Below are 22,521 nucleotides of genomic sequence, written 5' to 3'. Positions count from 1 at the left end.
ATCCACTCACCTCAGCCTCCCAAAGTGCGGGATTATAGGCTGAGCCACCGAGCCCAGCTGCTTTTTAGGTTTTTTGAGAGAAACAAGTATGTCATGTAGCATTGATAAAGTAACAAACTTCTCCTGTTTTATCCAGGACTGACGTGTCTTAAAACTAAAAGTTTCACATCCCAGAAACTTCCTCAGGCCCCAGCAAACCAGGACAGTTAGTCACCCCAATTATAGCTATTAACATTAATTTTATTTGCAAAAAGATGATGTCAGTCAAATATAGCAAATTAAAATATAAAACCTTATTCTACGGAAACAACAACTATTGCTACTACTACTTTTAAATAGCAACAACAATAATAACTAAAAGATATGCTTTTGGATAAAAAGACAAACTACAGTTCGGAATGCCCATGGTGGTCTCAGAAGATTCCAAGGTATAAACAAATCTACCTTAGATAATTACAGTGCATTACATTTAGGACAGTAAGCATTTAGAAAATTTTGTGTGTGTGTGTGTGCTTTTTTCTGTCTTTTTATTTGGTGTTTAATGTTCTTTTTACTTTAAAGATATGGGGTACAGGATTAGGTATACAAGTAAGTGGTCATCATACAGGTAAAGTTTGGGCCCTCCTTTGGCCCCCATTTGCCTGGTAACAATGTCTTTTCTTGGAAACATTTTTATAAAAAAGATTTCGAATCTGAGACATCAAGAAAAGGATTCCCACCCCTTTAATAGCTGTGAGTATATTTGGGAGGTTGGTAGTCACCACAGTCTAGTTACAACTGGGAAACGTTAGACTCCAAGCCCAAATGAGAGGGAGAAAGGAAAGGAGAAAGAGAACTACAATGCTAAATGTTTTCTCTAGGCATACTGAGAAGTGAGTTGCTTTGCCTTCCACTGAGAAAAGAGCTTTATAAATTCAGTAAACAATTACACCATGTATCCCTCACAACATAGACGTGGTTTTTCCTTTGGTGTGGTTTTCGGCCAGCTAAACCTTATTGTTTAATATCCCACCCACCCCCCTCTTTGAATGACAGAAAAAGAAAATGTGTCCCTACTGCAATTATTGGCTTTAAAAAAAAATCTCCTGATTCCTAGTTAAATGGAGGAGAATAGCCTTTCTGGCACCTTTTCCTTATGCAGCTGTCTGCTAATTCACTCCTGCCTCCACTTCTAATATTTGCATTTTGTGAGTTTTATCACTGTTGACTCTTGTTAATGGGCCACCTCTCGCCTCTCACTGAGTTTTACAGCTTTCCTATTATTTCCTTGCCTCATTTTAATTTCTGCAGGTTTAGTACCCTGTGAATCATAGATTTTAGTCCTCTTGGTACTGTCTCTTTAATTAAAAGTAATTTATTGGCTGCCATTTCCCAAGGGGAACCAGATTGACTGTGATAACTTCTTGGCAGTCTCTGACCCAGATGGATGTTTCTCTTGAGGTTCACAAGTCAATGATCAGCCTGTTCCCGGTGGAGGCGGGGACAGCCTGACAGCTGCTGGAGACCTGGATTCAAGGCTGCAGCTCCACTCACTCAGCCTTTTCTCACTTTCCCCCAAAACGGAAATTGAGATGTTCTCAGCTTTGCCTGAACTCCACAATTATATCTGTACCTAACATGGGCGTATATGAACCTTTTCACAGCTCTCAGACAACAAAGAAAAGAAAAGTTTATGAGATTATGATTTATGAGACACCAATTTTTCTGTGTCAGTATTTTTAAATTATAAAGGCAATGCGTAATTATGGTAAAAAGAAATTCAAAGAGTAGAAAGGGGCACAGTGAAAAGTAACACATTTCTACCTTCTGGCTCCTAAGGCCTTTCCCAGAGGTAATCATGGCTAATAATTTCTAATGGAATGTTGCAGAGACTTTCAAAGCAGATATAAACATAGGGCCCTGCTATTCTCTCTCCTTACACTCTTTACTTCCTTCCTGGTCTTTAACCACAGTTTAAATGATACACTTATTTGTTTGCTGATTTTTTTTTTAACTTTCTCATTGGAAGATAAACTTTGAGATGGCAGAGACCCAGTCTATTTTGTTCTCTGCAGTATTTCCAGACTCTGATTTAGTGTCTATTGCAAAATAGACACCCAATAAATAATCTGACAATGATAAATCTTCAGAAAGAAAGAAAGGAGAAGAAAAATCCCTGGGAACAGAAGCTGTTTGCACTGCCCTGCCTAAAATGCCCTAGAACTTTTCTGCAGGATTTAAATTATGTTCATGATGGATTGTTCCTTGTACCATCCTTGAGAGACGGGTGGGAATGTTACCACATTTGCTTTCCCAAAGAAGCAGCTGAAATCACTCAGGCTCATGCAATTTGTCCCAAGGCCAATGTCAATACAGGTGGTGAGTCAAACCAAAGATGGTGGCCCAGGTTCCACATCCAGCCTCCCATAACTCTGCTGAAGCTCACTCTAAATTATTTACTATTATGTTTCAGGTAATGGGAAGGAAGAATGTAGGATGTGGAGGAGACAGGCCCGGGTTTGAATTCCAACACAGCCATATCATGACTCCCTGGGCTGTGTTGGCCAAATATCTAGTTTTGAGTCTCTGTTTTCCCAGGTGAGGGATGATACTGCTTACCTTTTAGAGTTGTGAGGGTTAAAGATGATGTCATATATAGTGTGTCTGACACCTAGTAGGCACGCCGAAATGTTATTTCCTCCTTTCCTTCCCAAAAGATTAAAGACCAGAGCTTTGTCAGCTGCAACTCAAGACGTCTGACTTCAGTCAGGTCCCATGAAAGGGTGACACAATAACAAACCTCTAGTTCCCAAATCTCATAAATTTATTTGCTAAACGTGTATAGCAGTAATGGGAGGTCGGTGAGGGGGGCGTTTGATCTTAGTAACTCCACTGCAGGCCAGCTGCCAGCTTCTGAACATAGTCCTATAGGGCCCAGGCTGCCCTGGGAGATGGCAGGGCAGGGATCAGACCATGCTACAGGCAAAACTCTCAAGAATCCCTGAGTCTGGAGCATATCCTGTGTAGACCACAGCACCATGCCCAGTCCTTAATTGGACTAACTCAGCCTTGGGGATTTTATCAAGTGCAAAAGGAGATGTTATTTTTTAACTTGAACCTCAAATAGAAGGTCAGACATTAGAAAGGCAACAAAACCTGCTCTAGAAAAGCATCTGGGCTCCCACAGTCATCATATGACAATGTCAGTGGTGCAAAGCTGGGATGGGTGGGGTCAGAACCTACAGAACCGTTAGGAAGTTAGAACAGACAAGAGCAAGAGACAAAGGGAAGGGTGAGGTACAGGAAGCCCACTGACATTTCAGTTAATTGTTCCCTTTCACCAGGCTGTAACAACCAAACTATTGTAGGCTGCAACCTAGGACTGCATGTTTATGATAGAGAAACAGCTTCTATTAGAAAAATAAAAACGGGGCATAGTTTTCCTTTTTGAGAATTTTGCCCATGGCAGGTCTTTCTGCCATGAATCTTCCTTTCCCCCTCTCTTCTCACTAATAAGCTCTGTTTAAAAAAACAAAAATAAAAACTAGCTTTATTTTACAATGATTAGTCAAGCTGAATGTAAAGGCCACTTAGACTGAAAAGTGCACATTTTTTTCCAAGTGTGATTCCCCCCACTTTGTGATTTTGAAGTTCAGTTTTACTCTAATCATTAACCAAGCCGAGAGGTAACTAACACACCAAGACCAAGAACTGTCAGGACAAAAGAAATTGTGAAGACTTTTCAAAAAGTGAGCTATAGAAGACCAATCCAGAAGAATAAGCAGGCCTGGCTCACTCTCCTGAGCAGCTCGCTCCTCCTGACCCTTAGGGTGTACTTGCTTGCTTGCAATCACACTTGGCTTTGCTTTGCTTTCCTGTAGTCCTGAGTCTGGTATCGTGTTAATTCTTGGTTCACGAGTGACTAACAAACCTTAAGTCAGCATCCTGCTCATAGAACCTGTTATCTGAGTGAATCACGAGGCGGTCTCATTCAATCAACGTGCACTTATTGAGCACCTATTAGATGCAGAACTCTGAAGCAGGCTCAGGGTTCAGGGTCAAGGGAAGAATATAAAGAAAAAGCGAGGTCTCCACCCTGAGAGCCTTTTCACTGGACTGGGTTTACCGCAGACCTTAGATTTCATGGTGACTCTTGGAAATCTCTGCAATAACTAGGCAATATCCCTCGACTGCTGAATCCCTTCCTTTCCCCAGATTGTGCTGGTGAGTATACCAAAGTGCCCTCTAACAGCTTCTCCTTCTTTGTTTTTCCCCAGTGGTTTCTTTTGTTTTCCTCCTTCTTTTTAATGTCTTGTTTTTGTTTTTCTAGGAGAGTCTCATATTTACTTTCCAAACTCTTCCCTGATATGTCTCATACTACTGTTGTTTAGGAGAAATTCTGGACCCGTCCCACCCTGCTCCCTTGATCAGGTCTTCCATCTCTGTGGGGCTTCACCCGTCTTTTCTAGACTGGGCTAGGCCTTGACAATGATTGACGGCAGACATGGGGGGGAGGTAGGGGGCAGGGGGAGAAGCTGAGGGAGGACGCTGCTTAGCAGAGTCAGTCCATTGGCTCATTCCTCTAGCACAGTCAGGCCACTTTGCCAAGAATAATCAAGCAACTGAGAATACGCTGCCTCTGAAGACACGAAGGCCCCTTGGGAGGCCAGCCACATACTCAGAGCTTTGTCTGCTTAGAGCTACATCCACATATACATTTCTACTGAGCTGGATACTTGAGGAGGTGATTTGGGAGTGGGAAAAACAAGAGTCCTAAGCCCAAGGAAATGGCACATTCAGGTTAGAGAGTAAATGTTTAGAGGCAGCCCAGAGTTTCCAAACAATGAATTAATAGATGAACAGCAACCTAGGGCTGCCTCTAATGCTGTTCACTGAACTCAGACAGGGAGCTGGAGGAAAGGGAGCCGGAGGAAGAAGACCAAGTCGATGATTTATTAGACTCCACTAAGTCAAAAAGGCCCCAGATGACTGCGGAAATCAGGGAGCAATAGAGAAAGAGCTCTCCACCAAGAGAGTGAGTTACAATTTGTAAAAAATCGTTTTTGCTACAATCTTTTTGACAGTTACCATCTATTAGCACCAGGCATAAGGCAGGGGCCAGAGGGAATCGACACAAGGAAGATAGGGGTTGTTTCATGGGACATGAAGTGGAGAAGGGCTCAGAACACAAGATGCTAGGCTGGGCACAGTGGTTCATGCCTGTAATCCTTAGCACTTAGGGGGGCCAAGGTGAAAGGACTGCCTGAACCCAGGAGTTCAAGACCAGTCTGAGCAACATAGTAAGACCTCATCTCTACAATAAATAAAAAAAATTAGCTGAGTGTAGTGGCACGCACCTGTAATCCCAGCCACTTGGGAGACTGAGGTAGAAGGATCGCCTGAGCCCAGGAGGTCGAGGCTGTGGTAGCGGTGATCATGCCACTGCACTCCCGCCTGGGCGACAAAATGAGAGATCCTGATTTTAAAAAATCCCAGGAAACAAGATAATGTTGCTCACAGTCATTGGCAACATTAGTTGTCCCCTCTGTCTTTCAGAAAGCAGTTTGAACTGTGGGGTGGCATCAAGGTGCATACGGTAGTTGCTACCCCCTTCTATTTCCTTCTATTACCGTCCCGACACTATACATACTTGTTTAATTATTCCATATTATCTGACTCCCCTCCCTCACCCCCATAAAAATGGGTAGCTGCTTCAGAGCAAAAGTCATGTCTGTCTTTTCCACTCCTGGATCCTTGGCATTAGTGCAGCGCCTGGCACTAGCTGGCACTCAATGAGTGCTTGATGAATAAATCTTAAAGCAGTTCTAGGAACCCATGAGGTTGTTTTCCAGGCCTAGCAAGGATTGCCTTTCACATACAAATCTGTTTTGTTAATCTGAGTGGGCAGACGGCAGCAGGCGTGTGGGTGAGGATGCGTGCTTCAGGAAATGGATCTCCAGGAGAAGAAAAGCTTTCAAAAAACACCAAAGAGCTATCTGCCAGGCGCCCTGCTGATGCATCAGGGGAATGTTCTGAAATGCTAGTTGGTCATCTTAGGGGTACAGAGGACAACCAGAAGAGACAGGTAGCCACTAACTGAGCCTGATACTAAAAATGCACAAGGCTTTGGTCCAGAGTCTGTGAGGCACACCAGCAAAAGGCAGGGTATCCAAGGCCCAGGAGGGAATAGGAAGAAAATGATTTTCTCTGGGCAGATTCTAGGCAGTTGAGAGCCAATCTGAGTGCTGGTGTGGAATGACTCTACTGACAGAAGTGTCAATCAGAGGTCAACTCTCCTTGTAAACCAACGCCTTAGATAGAAACACTTTGCCCAGGGCTTTGAGGGACTCAGGGTGGCTGGTGGCTGATGAGGTCTCAGGATGTGAAAGCAACTGGTAAACTTTAGCAGTTGTCTAAACACTTAAAACTTGAACTTATCTGCTCCCTGGTCTTATTTTGGAAATAGTCACAACACAGCCATGATCACTGCATTGAGAAAACAAAAGTGGCGTGGGTGTGTATCAATGTGTGTTGGTCAGGTATGTGTGGTCATCACTCCCCTGTGACACAGTTTCTGCTGCCGTCAGTGGGGGCTGGCTCTGCCTGGCCCCATTTTAACTGTCATATAAGCTCCCAGAAAGCGCGCGCGCGCGCGCGCGCGCGTGTGTGTGTGTGTGTGTGTGTGTGTCAAAGAGTGCTTTCCTAAGCTCTCTCTGAGTCTCAATTCTCATCTGTAAACTGGAGACAACAATGTCAACATTTTAGATTTACTGTAAGGATTAGGTGAGATAATATAACAAAGTATTTAGCACCCTCTGTTGTACCTAGAACACACATGAATAAATAGTTGCTATCACAAGCATAAAGAAGACAGACTAAGCACAGTTTACTGATTTTAAATTCTGATATTCCATAAGTGGAACTTATCTACTGCAGGTTAGAGTGTAAAGCAGTATAAGCACTTTGGAAGACTATTTGTCAGTATCTATTAAAGTCAATATTTGCTCTCCTAAGATCCAGCAATTCCACTACTAGGTATATGCCCCAAAGAAGTGGCTGTCCACCAAAAAGCATGCATGGGAATGTTAAGAGCTATACTGTTGACAATAGCCCCAAACAGGAAACCACCCAAATGCCCATCAAGTAAAGTGGCTAAAAATGTGGTGAATTCATATAATAAAATATACATTACAATGAAAATGAGAAAATTGTTGCAATTCACCACAAAACAGATGATTTTCACAAGGATAATGTTGAGTAAAAGAAGCCAGATGCAAAAAAAAAGCATGCACTATATGATTTCATTTATAAAAATCTCAAAAATAAACCAAACTAATCTATCACACTAGAAAGCAGAAAAGTGCTTATGTTATGAGGGATGGCTGATGGCCAGAAAGGAGCACACGGGGCATTTCTGGGCTAGTGCCAATGTTTTATGTCTTCATCTGCACGATGGTTCCATGAGCATCACCTTATAAAAATTCATTGAACTTGTGCATCTTTATGTATGTTTCATATGGTAGACTACATTAGTGCTTTTAATTCTTTGTGCTCTCTCCCCTTTGGACAGAGTATGCCTCCCTGCTAAATGTTAGGTTGTCCATTTGACTTGCTTTGGCCAGTAGGAAGCAGTGGATATGATGTGGGCAGACACAATAAATGTCTTCAAGTGGCTGGGTGCAGTGGCTCACTTTGGAAGGCTGAGGAGGGAAGACTGCTTGAGCCCAAGAGTTCAAGACCAGCTTAGGCAGCACAGCAAAACCTCATCTTTACAAAAAAAGGTAAAAACAAAACAAAACAAAAACCAGGCCAAGGATTACTTGAGACCAGCAGTTCAAGACCAGCCTGGGCAACATAGCAAGACCCCGTCTCTACCAAAATAAAAATAAAAAATTACCAAGTGTCATGTGTATGCCTGGAGTCCCTACTACTTGGGAGGCTGAGGCAAGGGGATGACTTGAGCCTAGGGGGTTGAGACTGCAGTAAACCGTGATTGTGCCACTGTACTTCAGCCTGGGTGAAGAAGAAGAAGAAGAAGAAGAAGAAGGAAAGAAATGTGAAGAAATGTGTAAGTAGTCTGGCTTTGCCTCTTGAGTGTGTGCCATAGTCAAGAGAAGAACATGCCTCAGATAGCTGCTGCTTTCTTGGTCTGATCCCCAGAATAATATGTGGTGCACAAACCGAGCCAGTCCTGGAGCCTGGACTCTAAAGTCAGACTCAGCCTATTTAAGCTACAGTTGGCCATGGTGGGGGAGGCGGGGGGAGTTGTCTCAAACCACCAAATGTTGATGTGCTTTGTTATGTATCATTATGGAGGCAGTAGCTGACTAATACATTATTCCTCTAAAAAAGGCACTTTGAGATCTTATGCCTCACCTTTCTAATAGCCACATTTTTCAGTTTAAAGTTACTGATAGCCATCTTCAACACTTCCCTGGCTTCATTCATGTCACACAAATGAACCTCAGTTTCCTTGTCTATAAAACAAGGATGATGCTTACCTCACAATACCCTTGGGAGGACTTAATGGGCCAGAAGCCCTGAAAGCACTTTGTGAACTGTAAAACACAATTTTAAAGTAATAGGTGGGTGATGGGGGCAGGAAATGAGGTGGGAGAAATGAGTGTGCAGATTATGTGGCTATTAGAAAGGTGAGGCATAAGATCTCAAAGTTCCACCAGGGAAAAAGCTGCCTCCTCCCTGCCAGGGCCTATCCTGGCTCAGAGGGTGGGGGCACAGTGTGAGGAGGAGACTAGAGGACAAATGACTGGATCTGCACTGAGGCAGTCACCAACCTTCTGAATACAGTTCTGTGGGGCCTAGACTACTCTGGGAGAGAGCAGTGAAGTTGAAGCTTAGGTCTCTAGAAGGCCGGTTTATGCCAGCTAATGTAGACAACACAGGATGCCAGGAAGGTCACGATTACCAACAGCCCACCCCTCAGCCCTTGGCATCTCCAGTGTCTGCAGGGCCCCCATTAGCCATTCATTGAAGTCCGCTGTGGTGCTGTGTGCCTAACCATCCCCTGTTAATCCTTACTGCTATTCTTATGTACATCTCAGTGTACAAAAGCTGGCCCCTCTGCTCAGGCATTCTGGCATTATTTTCATTGTTTGGAAGAGGGACTTGAGATTCTGAGAAATTAAATGATTTCTGCAATGCTCTTAGTTAATGAGTTTTAGAGATGCATGTGCAGCAGGTTTTCTGACCAAAGCTTGGAGAGGCAACTCAGCACTGTGAGCAAAAATCCCATCATTAGGTGACAAGTTGTATCCTCAGGAAACAAGTGGCATTAGCCTGAGGGACAGGAACAGTAAATGTTGACAGAGCAGATGAAGGAAAATGGGTTTGGAGCACTGGGTAAGCTGTGGACTTTGAAGAGGGCAGGGCAGGGTGATCAGGAAGTTGGAGGGAGAAACTGCAAAGGAGGAAGAAGGCGGCAGAACTTTGAGCCTCCTACTGAAGACATTCATACTGGGCTATGCCCTCCTGCACCCATGAGAGAAGCCAAGGGCAGCAGGAGGCACCCTCCCCAAAATAGCTCTAGGAGAAGAGGAAGGATCAGAAAGGATGCCAGCCAGGTCTGGGGACACCACCGCCCTGCCTCTTCTCCAACAGCAACAGTCTAGGGATGATTCTGTCACCACATTGTGGTACAAGAGCTACCTTGGAACCCTTTCAATGCCCTCCTGGTTGGAAGGTCTGAGGCAAAATGCCAGGTTTGTTTCCTACCACACCGATCTCCTCTCTCCTTCCTCTGCCCATTCCCCACCCAACCAGCACCTGAGATTGACCAGCTGCCTGGCCCAAGACTGGTTCCTCTAACCAGCGCCGGCCTCACTGTCAAGACAGTGACAGCACAGGAAAGACAATCCCCTAACAAAGCTGTACTTAAGCAAACACACACGTGCAAACACCAAGGGCCTGTTTCTGCTGATTCAACAAAAAACAGCAATCCTCAAGGCGAGGTTTCAGGGTGGTGTTGGCAGCAACTTTTACATGGGTAAGGTAGAGAATTTCCATTGCCAAGGTGCGTCATCCCTGCTCCTGCCTGGGACACAGCCTCTAAGTGGCTCTGCCCTGAAGCAAGACCCACCTCTATTCTCCAGCCCCCTCTTCTCCCCAACAATTCTGTGGCTGTGATCCTACCTCCATGGTCCGAAGGCCATTCTGTTTCTGGGTCAGAGGACCTGAGCTGAGGCTCTGAGGATTTGGGCACTGGGTTCCACAGTTCATCTTCTTCTCTGGGTTGGATATTCCACCAGGGGCTGTAGATCGGGGCACACCATTGGAGGACAGTCCCTCTTCCAGCACACCTGGGGGAGGGGTGAGCAGAGGATGTCATCAGAGGCTTGCACATGGCAGTTGCTATAAACAATCGCAAGATAGTAGAGAAAAAGGTAGTCAAAAAGAAAAAATAAAAGCCACTAGAAATCCCACTGTGCAGAGCTACCCTTTTCTATAAGAACATGTGCCCATTTTAAAAAATGGGATTTTAGAATATTTCTGTAACCTGAAATTTCCACTTAATGATACCTTGATGATATTTTTCCATGCGATAATAGAAGGCGCATTCCTTGCCAGGTGCGGAGGCTCACACCTGTAATCCTAGCACTTCGCGTGGCAGAGGCAAGAGGATTGCCCAAGCTCAGGGTTTCGAGACCAGCCTGGACAATTTGGTGAGGCCTCGTCTCTACAGTAAATGAAAAAATTAGCCTGGAGTGGTGGCGTGTGCCTGTAGTTCCAGCTACTTGAAAGGCTGAGGCAGAAGGATAGCCTGAGCCCAGTAGGCCGAGGCTGCGGTGGCCGTGAGCATACCACTGAACTCCAACCTGGGGAACAGAGTGAGACTCCAACTCAATAAATAAATTAATTAATAAATTAATAAGGAACATTCCTCAGAACAGTAAGACCCATCTATGATAAACCCACAGCCAACATTTTGCTCAATGGGTAGAAACTGGAAGCATTCTCCTTAAGAACAGGAACAAGACAAGAATGTCCACTCTCATCCCTCCTGTTCAACATAGTTCTAGAAGTCCTAGCCACAGCTATCAGACAAGAGAAGGAAATTGGGGGTTATCCAAATAAGAAAAGAGGAAGTTAAGCTACCCTCTTTGAGGATGATATGATTCTACACCTTGAAAACCCAAGGGAGTCTGCCAAAAGCCTACTCGCACTGATAAATGTTTTTGGTAAAGTCTCAGGGTATAAAATCAATGTGCAAAAGACAGTTGCATTTCTATATACCAGGAAGAAGCAGGCAGAAAACCAAAAAAAAGCATAAGCCATTCACAATACCCCCCCCACACACACAAAGAAATACCTCGGCATCCACCTAACCAGTGAACTGAAAGACGTTTACAACGAGAACTACAAAACACTGCTCAAAGAAATCAAGGATGGCACAAACTGAAAAATAGTCTACGCTCATGGATTAGAAGAATCAATATCGTCAAGATGTCCATCCTACCCAAGGCAATCTACAGATTCAATGTAATACCCATCAAATTACCAAAATCGTTTTTTCTCAGACCTGAAAAAGACAATGCAGAAATTCATATGGAAACAAAAAAGAGCATAAATAGCAAAAACAGTTCTCAGCGAAAGGAACAAAGTGAAGGTATCACACTTCCATACTTTAAACAGCCTGGTATTGGTACAAGAATAGGAACACAGACCCATGGATTGGGACAGAGATTTCAGAAACAAAAACATCGTCTCTCAACCAACTCATCTTTGACAAAGCCACCAATAACAATTACTGGGGAAAGGAGGCCATATTTAGCAAATGGTGCCAGGAAAACTGGCTAACCACATGCAAAAGGATGAAACTGGACCCCTACCTATCAGCATCTACAAAAATCAACTCTAAATGAATCAAAGACCTAAATGTAAAACTTCAAACTATAAGAATCCTAGAAGAAAATGTAGGAAACACCCTTATGCACATCGGAGTAAGCAATGAATTTTTGATCAAGGCCCCCAAAGCCAATTTCATAAAAGCTAAGATAGATAAGTGAGACCTCATCAAATTGAAAAGCTTTTCCACAGCAAACAAAACCATCAAGAGAGTAAAGAGACAACCCATAGAATAGGAAAAAATATTTGCAAAGTATGCACCAGACAAAGGCCTAACATCTAGAATCTACAAGGAACTCAAACAAAGTGAAAGGAAAAAAGCAAACAACCCTATTAAAAAGTGGGCAAAGGACATGAACAGGTGCTTCTCAAAAGACAACATACAAGCAGCTAACACATACAGGAAAAAATGTTCAGCCTCACTAATCATCAGAGAAATGCAAATTGAAACTACAGTGAGATACCACCTAACTCCGGTAAGGATGGCTATCATTAATAAATCAAAAAACAACAGATGCTGGTACAGGTGCAGAGAAAAGGGAACGCTTTTACACTGTTGGTGAGAGTGCAAACTAGTCCAACCTCTATGGAAAGCTGTGTGGCGATTCCTAAAAGAACTAAAAATTGACCTTCCATACGATACAGCAATCCCTCTCCTGGGAATATCCCCAGAGGAATATAATTCACTCTACAAAAAAGACAACTACACATGCATGTTTACTGCCACACTATTCACAATAGCAAAACCATGGAACCAATCCTACTGCCCACAGAAAGTAGACTGGATAAGAAAAATGTGGTACATATACATAATGGTGTATTATACAACCATAAAGAAGAACAAAATCATGGCATTTGCAACAAATTGGATGGCGTTGGAGACCATCATACTAAGTGATCTATCACAGAGACAAAGAGCTGAATACTACATGTCCTCACTCATAAGTGGGCCCTGAGCATTAGTCATATTAACACAAGGTAGGGATTGGCAGTCGCTGGCCACCGCTTGGGGAGGGAGGGAGAAAGGAGGGTGGGAAGCACATTACAACACAAAGGGTACCTGGTTCACTACCGGGGGAGTGAGAGCTAATTAAAAGCCCAAACTTCACCTGCATGCAGCCTACTTATGCAGTAAATCCTCTGCACCCTACATCTCTATAATGAAATAAAATAAATATTCTGCCATATTATTTTTCACATGTCTGTTGTTGTACAGTTGTGTCACCATTTATTTAACAAATCCCCTCTGATTGAATATTTGTTTCCGCTTTTTCTTTCATTTATTTATTTATTTATTTATTTTATTATTTTTTTTTCCTGAGTTGGAGTCTCACTCTGTCGCCCAGACTGGAGTGCAGCGGCCGCTCCTGGCCACCGCAGCCTCCACCTGCTGGGCTCTGGCAATCCTTCCGCCTCAGCCTTCCGAGTAGCCGGAATTACAGGCGCGTGCTGCCACGCCCGGCTAATTTTTTTATTTTTTTTATTTTTTATTGTAGAGATGAGGTCTCGCCTGCCCAGGCGGGTCTCGAACCCGCGGGCTCAGGCAATCCACTCACCTCAGCCTCCCAAAGGCGCGGGATTACAGGCTGAGCCACCGAGCCTGGCTATATTTATTTATTTTTGAGTTGAGTCTCATTCTGTCACTCAGGCTGGAGTGCAGTGGCACGCTCACAGCTCACCGTAGCCTCGATCTTCTGGGCTCAGGCGATCCTAGCTCCACTTTTTCATAATAAATGTTACTGCAGTGAAACTCCTTGTGCTTAAAGTTTTACTTTTAATTACTTCCTTGGGATAAATTTCTAGAAATGGGATCACTGGCTCAAAGGTTATACAGAGATTTTTGCATAGTTCCCTCTCAAAGTGTTGGGCTGAGCACATGGGCCTCCCATAACAAGTACCAAGAAGTGATTGGAAGTTTAGATACACAGCCTCACTGAAAAGCAAGAGGACTACACTGAAGAATTCACGAAGGATGAAAAGTTTCTTATTGGAAAGAGAAAAGGTGACCCAGGAAGTACGAAGGGGAACCCTGGGTGGAATGACAGAAGTGTACAGAGGTTTTGCCACAATGAGGCCAGGAGCAGCCAGGTAACCCGGCCATTCTTCTCCTCCACTGAGGAGTCTGTGAGAGACTTGACTCAGAGACACAGACAGTGCTTTCGTAGGCTGGAGACACCTAAGAGGAAGAAAAAAACCAAGACCAAGAAGGCTGGTTTTCTGAAAACAGTGCCAAGAGTTAGGTTTCCATCCCTGCTCGCTAAATGGGCCTCTTGAATAAATGCAGATGACATTCTAGCAGGAAATTTTAGTTACAAAAATAAGAATGAGCAAACATTTGAGGAAGGCCAACACCATAAAAGAGAGATAACTAGCTCTACAATTGAGACCTCAAAAGAAATGGAGTTCATATATTATGAAGAAAAGAATTTCAAGTAAGCATAATAGATGTGCTCAGAAAAATGAAGATAATACAACCACACAATAAGGACAAGAGTGACCCAAAAAGGTTCAATCAGAGATACATGAAATAATAATCTTAAATGTTGAAATGAAAGAAAAAAGCCTTGATAGAGAAGCTGAATATCAGCTAAAGAGTAATTTAGTGAGCCAAAAGGGCAAGCCAAGGAATCCTCTTGAAAGATAGCATAAAGTATTAGGAAACACAAGACAGAAATCCAGAAATTAGACCTTGATTTAGTAAGAATTTTAGAAAAAGAAAACTGGGGAAAGCAATGTTCACAGAAATAATAGATAAGGATTTTTCAGAACTGAGAAAAATGGGAAACCTTAACATGAAATAGCCTACCAAGCACTTGGCAAAATAAATAAAAAGAGAAGCCCAGCCTAGACAGATCTTAGTGAAAATTCAGAACATCAGTGATAATAAGAACAGCTTCAGAAGAGAAAAAAAAAAAATCAAGAATGAGACTGACACCAACTTTTCATCAGCAACCAATGTAGGACGACTACCAAACAATGTCGCCAAGATTTCAAAAGATATGTACATATTCCCAAATTTATTAAATATCTCTACAAATATTTTTCTCTATTGCTCTTCTGCCAATTGTATATGCAATAGCAGTATTCCCCCAAGCACTCATAAACAATGAATATTTTCCTTTTTGTTTTTCATTTTTGCCAATTTCAGAGAGAAAATAAAGCATCTCATTGCTTGGACTAATGCTTCTTGGTTCACTAGAGATAATTATATTATTTATATGTCTCTTGGCTAATTGTGTAGGTTTTTAAAAAATTGTCAAGTCATTTGTTTCTCTTTCCTTTGGGGTGTTTGCCTGGGCTTGCTTTTAATCAAACATAAGGAAAACAAACACATTCCTTTCCCTGGTGTTGAGACATTATTTGCCAGGACGCAGGCATCGGAAGCACAGGGTATCTGGTGTTGTAAGGGCAGGAGGGAGTTGACAAGCAGAGCTGAGGAGGCTGCGGTCCTACACAAGAAGGAAGCACTGATCCACAGGACACTTATCCTTGTGTCACTCACCCATTCTACCAAATGCTAACGGGCTCTCAACTGTGACCATGGGATCTAAATCAGAATTCAAAACATTGCAAGTCGAAATGGAAAATGCCCAGCCTAGAGCTTCCTCATTGGAAGGCCTTGGCACATTGGAGTGCTGTGGATGGATTCCAGGTGCACAGAGAAATGGATTCCTTCAGCTGGGCTTCCCCAAATCTTTGTGGCCCCCTTCCTCTACCAGCTGCAGCCTGTCCCTCTCCCTTCTCCTCATCCCCTGCCCTCTCCATCCTGCACCAAAAGGGATCTGAATCACATGTATATGGACCCCACAGTGCGTGCTTAATTTCTGTCCCTTCTCCCCCCTGCAAAGAGTTTGGGCCTAGGGGAGTGCACATATGGAGAATGGGTCGGAAGAAGAGGCCCATGAAGGCCTTGGATGCAGGCTTTGGACTTGGTGTGATTTAGACTAGATTCTAGGGTCTTGGTATCCACAGAAGATTCTAGAATAAGACTGCTTGGTGTGGTTGTGGCTGACCTGCTGTGGGATATGTACAAAAACTGAGTTCAAGCATTTAGAAATTTCTGTAGCAACTTGACATTGCCAGAACAACCACAGGAGATAGATCGGGATATAGACTAGTTTGGTGCTGTTAAACTTATGTGGTGAATCACAGGTGGAATAAGCTATGTGTATTAGCTGCAAACAATTAGACCATATATTTGTCTGTGATGGACTGGAAGATGTGAAAAAAACACAACAAACCAGTTCTAAAAGAGGGTTAAGCTCTGGTAAGCATGTTCCCTTGTCTGCTGGATAACTTGCCCTGTGGGAAAGGTGGAGCCAATGGGATGGAAGGGGCAAGAGGCCTCTGCTTTCAGCCCTCGTGCCTTCTGAGTGGAACTCAAGGCTACCCAGTGCTACCTTCCCTATTTACCACAGTGTGCCATTAGACGTTGCCATTTTCCCTGGATGTCATGACTCAGTACCAGGGTTGGAGGTGGGTGGGAGGACCCTCCTGAGCCATCCACTGAATGCACCATGGTGCTGTCAGCCGAGATGGGGATGCTCACCCCTTTGTCCCAGCCTGAGACACTTGCACCCCTGACCTATCCTCCCTATGCCACAGCCATGTCCCTGTGAGGGGTTGGAGCACATAGAAACACAGCTCCCTTCTCCCTCCCCCCATTGGAGGAGGGCAGCAGGGCAGCAGGGCGGGGCAAGGCCCAAGGCATCAGGTCAAGAGTGAGAAGCGAGAACATATGCCAGGGAGGCAGAAAGGCGACAGCAAGGGGGGCCGAGCAGGAGTCAGAGCTCCAGGACCTGGCACGCGCTCCATTGCCCATTTATTTCCCTTACAAAACACACATTCAAAAATAAAATTATGAAAAATTTCAAGATGGTGCCTACAGAGCATTATGTTCTATGCACAGGGCCCCTCCCCTCCTGAGCCCAGCAGGCCCTGTGTGGCTGCACTGTCTGCACACCTGATACAGTGTGAACATTTGCCCCTTCCAGGTCTCATGTTGAAATGTGATCCCCAGTGTTGGAAGAGGGGTCTGGTGGGAGGTGCTTGGGTCATGGGGGCGGAACCCTCCCTCAACAATGGCTTGGTGCTGTTTCTCTTGGTAATGAGTGAGTTCTTGTTCTATTGGTTACAAGAGCTACTGTTTATTTATTTATTTATTTATTTTTTGAGTGGAGTCTCACTCTGTCGCCCAGATTGGAGTGCAGGGGCCGCTCCCGGCCACCGCAGCCTCGACCTGCTGGGCTCCGGTGATCCTTCCGCCTCAGCCTTCCAAGTAGCTGGAACTACAGGTGTGTGCTACCACGCCCGGCTGATTTTTTTATTTATTGTAGAGATGAGGTCTTGCTGCCCAGGCGGGTCACAAAGGAGCTACTTTTTAAAAGCCTGGCACCTTCCTTAGCTCTCTCCTGCTTCCACTCTCACCATGTGATACACCAGCTTCCCTTCCCCTTCCACCATGATTGTAAGCTTCCCATGGCCTCGCCAGAAGCAGATGCTGGCACTATGCTTCTTGTACAGTCTGCAGAACCATGAGCCTACATAAACTTCTGTTCTTAGTAAATTACCCAGCAACACAAAACAGATTAATACAACACCCATGAAGCCAGCCCAGCCAACATTTGAAACAGACCAAGGCAGAGCTGTGGTGACCAAGGCGCACACGTCAGCCCCTCTTCTTTTCCTAGACAGACATCCTTGCTAAGCCTCAAGGTTCTTAAGCTCTAAAGCCATTTGATCCAGAGCTTTCACTTTTCACTGGTGGTTGGACAAAAATTACAAGTTCTGGTTAACCCCTCAATCCAAGGACTGCCTCATCTATTAAATGGGAATAATGATTCCACCTTCACGGGGCTAGTGTAAGGATTACACAAGGCCTCAGATCTAAAGGTTCTATCTGTCTCTGGCACACACACTGTGCTGGTTATTGATGGCCCAACCCAGCTGCTTTGTCTCTGCCTCAAGTCCCTTCCACAAGCCACATTGGTTACATTCTTGATTTAGGAGTCACATAATCAGCTGAGCACTAAACCACTGGCCCAGTGAGTTTGATAAAGAAGCAAAGAAGCTCTGATGACAAGCAGGGACAGCCTGGGGACTGGCATTGCCAGTGAGCAGAGGTCATCTCTCAGTGTGGTCAAGAGGTCATCACGGGGGTCAGGAATATGGGGCCATTTACTACTACTTCTGCCTGCAACAAACCAGGTGTTTTTGGTGAATGGATTTAATTTACTTCGTATTTTCTAGTACCTTAAAATAGATTCAATTTTAGAACACTTTTAAATTACAAAAAATCACAAAGGAAAAATAATTTTTACCTCATCATCCAGAAATATGCATGTGTAGGAGACCAGAATATGCCATCCTAAAATATGACACTTTGGCAGAAGGATCATTTTGAGCTGAAGCAAATACAAACAAGTTCTCCACCCGAATCTCATCTGCCTAAAAACAGGACATAAATTTACTCTTCATTGAAGACTAAAGGAAAGAAGGGAAGGCTCCTCCCCCTCTACCAGAAAAGACAAATGTTGATCTCCTAAAGAAAACTTTAGACCTTTATCAGGCTGAGAGAACACCAGAGGAATCTAAATTCACAAGCTATACTAACTAGCCTTTATCAACTAAACATCTGCCTTCCCGTTATCTGCCACATACCCAAAGACACAAATTCCTTTTCATCTGTCTTGTCACTTCTCTAAAAATGGACTGTTATTAGTTGAAGATGCTGTATAAACTGGAATTCTAAGACACCACTTTGGTATGTACTCATTCCCAGATATATACCTGAAATATGTAAAATATACAAGATAATACGTTTCTATTTGTCTATCTATTATTAATCTATCTTTTGTTCAGGATTTAGCCTACCTAGAAATTAAGGGAAGAAAATTTTATTATCCTCTACACCTGTTAAAAAGGGGCATGTCCTTCCAGCAGCTGCTATTGATGCCCACCCAGATCAACCCTAACCCTGACGCTAACCCTAACCCTTAACCCTAACCCTAAGCCTAAGCCTAACCCTAACCCTAACCCTATCCTAAACTGACTCTGCACCACCCCCCAGCTGCAGTGGTTGATGGTGGCTAATGGCTTACTCCTACCCCTCATTCCCCAAAGAGCTTGGCTGTAAAGAGCTTCCCCCATCTGGAGACCTGGCCAGTTATATCAGCAGCAGTCCATGACCAATGACCAACTAATAATATCTGTTGATGGGGGGCAGTGGATACAATAACCCAGTTCTTTGCCTCTAAGCAATTTCTGCCCCTTTCCTCCAAAGCAACCCATGGAATCAAGCTGAGACTAGACTAAACCCGAAACCACATCTTTGTCCAGCTCCTTCTCCTGCCCCATCCTGCTTCTCTCCCTCCCTCCTTTACATGGGTCTCTTCCCAGGAGTGCTCCAAAGAGTTATCTGTGCAAAATTCCCATCACTGGCTCTGTTTCTAGGGGACCGAACTCAAGACAGTATATATACCCTGCTTGCTGGATATATTTCTTTAGTCTCTCAAGACTCACTCTCCCCTTCTCTCCATGCTCTGTGTCCTGGAGACTGACCCAAATGTATCTGTCAACAGGCATCCTTGTCCACTGGTTTCTAGTTGGGTTTGGCCAATGGGAGGCACTTGCTATGGAGGGGAAGGGCCTGTAGTGGCACACTGAGGTCAGATCTTGATTCTACTAGCTCCCTCCCTGCAGGTGGTTATGGGTGTCCTCTACACACTCCTCCACCAGAAGAGGATACAGAACCAAGAAAAGCTGAGAGGTCATGCAGTTATGCCTCTCTAATGACTTCAGGAAGAGCTCAGGGAAGCAGTGGGAACAGAAGACAGATGGCAAGTTGTTGGGTGGAGAGTTACAGATGCTGTATCAGTCAGGGTTCTTAGCTGTAAGCAACAGAAATTGGCAGGTGATTCAACTAAAAAAAGGATTTATTAAAGTGAATCAGGAGATCACATAATTTCTGGGTATCCTGGATGTTGAGGCATGGAGGCTATCACGGGACAACTTTCCAAATCCTGCCACCAACACCTTGATCCTAGAAACTGCCCTCAGCGCTGCTGCCACACTTATACTAAAAAAAAATGTTTTTCTGAGATTCATGTTTAACTGGGTGTCCTGAAATTTATCTGACAATCATACTGTCAAGTCTCCCAGATTAGAGACAATATTGTAAAAACTGCATTGTACTAGACCTTGGGCTCTATCTGCATATCTATCCCATATCATCCCCTTCAAGCCAAGGAGGTGTGAGAATTACCCCTATTTCACAGAATAAATTGGCACTTAACCCAGGTTCTGTATGTTTCAAAAGCCTGTGATGTTAGCAAGTATTTCCTTTAGGAAAAATTCCCAAGGAGGCAATTCTCAAATATTAGTGTGCACAACATTCATCTGGGGTGTCTGTTAAAATGCAGACCTCTACATCCATTCCTCTAGAACTTCTGATTCAGCAGGGACCCAGGAATATGCATTTTAACAGGTTCCCTCCACCTCATTACCCCCAGGGATTTGGAAGACTGCAGAGGTTCATCTATATTATTCATATTGGTATATACAAATCAATCTGTCTATCCATCTATCTATCCATCCATCCATCCATCCATCATCCATCCATCCATCCATCCATCCATCCATCCATCCATCCATCCATCCATCCATCATCATCTATCTATCCATTATCCATCCATCTATCATCTATCTAGCCATCCATCCATCTATTATCTATCTATCTATCTATCTATCTATCTATCTATCTATCTATCTATCTATCATCTATCTTGCTATCCATCCTTATGCCTGCCTGACACTCATGATAGCATTGAGGGTTGCATGCAAAATGCTTGTTTATATTTTTTCCACAGTGAATTCTGCATCAGAAAAATTAAGAGGTATTTGTGTACCCCTAGAGTATGTCTTTTTTGACACTCTTCACACAATTTTCACTTCATCCAGGAGACAAGCCAAATCACTGAGTCTTCCAAAAGATGGGAAACAACTGCTTTCACAGCATGCTGATAAACTGCAACCCCAGTAACTTTTGGCAAAGCTCCTTGCTATTTTGGAAATGGAGCTGAGCAGGAGAGCAGAGTACAGAAATTTAAAATGATAGCTGGAAGCCTTGTGGAGAGCAGGTCAAGGGACAATTTCTCCTTAGCTTGAGCACCTGGCTTTCCTTGGTGAAGGTGAATTCAGAAAGTCTGTCCAAAATAATAAAAAATAATGTGCAGGTCATTCCCCTCAAAGACAGAAAACCAAAGTATAAGACTCTAGCAATCTATTTAGGGAGAATCTTCTAAGCGCATCAGATGAAACTTTGGCTCATCAAACACTGTTTAGGCTCTCAGGTCTTGAACACATGGCTGATAATAATTTTGTGAAAGCTAAGGTATAAATAAAATAAACTGTGATTACCCAGCCACTTACTAAGACTGTGTCTCATCTTCCAAAATGAACTAGAATGGAAAGGTGTGTGTGTCATTCTTCAATCTGACAAGTAGTTGTTGACCATGTACTATGCATAATATGTGATCTTTTGCATGGCTGTTATAAAAACATTCCTATAAAATGTTGCATAACCCTCATATTTATGGTCAATTGATTTTGGACAAGAATGCCAAGACAATTCAATGGGGAAAGAATAGTTTTTCAACAAATGTTCTGGGATCATTAGATAGAATGAAGTGGACCCCCTACCTCATGCCGTATAAAAAAAATTAAGTCAAAAAGATAAAAGACCTAAAAATATAAGAGCTAAAACCATAGAACACTTAAAATAAAACATAGATGTAAATCTTCATGATCTTGAATTAGAAATGGTTTCTTAGAAATGATTCCAAAAATCACAAGCAACAAAAAGTAGATAAAATGAACATCATTGGCTGGGCACAGCAGTTCACACCTGTAATCCCAACACTTTGGGAGGCCAAGGCAAGAGGATCACTTAAGCCCAGGAACTTAAGACCAGCCTGGGCAATATAATGAGACTCAGTCTCTGCAAAATTAAAAATTAAAAAATTAGCTGGTCATGGTAGCACATGTCTATAGTCCCAGCTATTCAGGACGCTGAGGCAGAAGGATCACCTGAGCCCAGGAGTTTGAGGATGCAGCGAGCTGTGAACATGCCACTATACTCCAGGCTGTATGACAGAGTAAGACTCCCAACTCAAAACAAAAAACAAAACAAAATGGATATCACCAATGTGGAAAACTTTTGGGTTTCAAAGGATATCATGGGAAAAATGAAAAGATAATTCATGGAATGGGAGAACATTTTTGCAAATTATATATCTGATAAGGAACTCCTAGTCTCAAAGAACACTTACAGCTCAGTAGTAAAAAAAGATAAATAACCCAATTAAAACACAGGCAAAGGTTCTGAATAGTCATTTCTCCAAATAAGATATGCAAATTTTAAAAAGAAGATATACAAATGGACAGTAAACACATGAAAAGATACTCAGCATCGTTATCATTAGCTATCAGGGACACAATATCAAAAACCACAAGGAGATACCACTTCAGACCCACTAGGATGGCTATGATTTAAAAAAAAAAAAAAAAAAAGAGCAAATAAGTGTTGGCAAAGATGTGGAAACTTTGGAACCCTTATATACTGGAATGCAAAATGGTGCAGCTGCTTTCAGTTTGACAGTTCCTCAAAAGGCTAGACAAAGA

The 22,521-nt window shown here is 43.3% G+C and overlaps 1 protein-coding gene across 1 annotated transcript in view; it reads right to left on the bottom strand.

The window, feature by feature from the left end:
- BAALC (BAALC, MAP3K1 and KLF4 binding) overlaps window positions 1-22,521 on the bottom strand; it is a 125,151-nt gene that overhangs the window by 5,242 nt on the left and 97,388 nt on the right. The window contains exons 2-5 of the mRNA XM_021709904.1: window positions 15,344-15,388; window positions 10,129-10,295; window positions 9,426-9,432; window positions 119-123 (exon numbers count right to left, since the gene is read on the bottom strand). Coding sequence (XP_021565579.1) covers window positions 119-123; window positions 9,426-9,432; window positions 10,129-10,295; window positions 15,344-15,388 — 224 coding nt within the window. The remainder of the gene's footprint in view (window positions 1-118; window positions 124-9,425; window positions 9,433-10,128; window positions 10,296-15,343; window positions 15,389-22,521) is intronic.

This window comes from Carlito syrichta, unplaced genomic scaffold (genome assembly GCF_000164805.1).
Source record: "Carlito syrichta isolate Samal-C Ts95f unplaced genomic scaffold, Tarsius_syrichta-2.0.1 Scaffold287640, whole genome shotgun sequence".
NCBI classification, from domain to species: Eukaryota; Metazoa; Chordata; class Mammalia; order Primates; family Tarsiidae; genus Carlito; species Carlito syrichta.
This window is presented reverse-complemented; position numbering and strand designations above follow the sequence as displayed.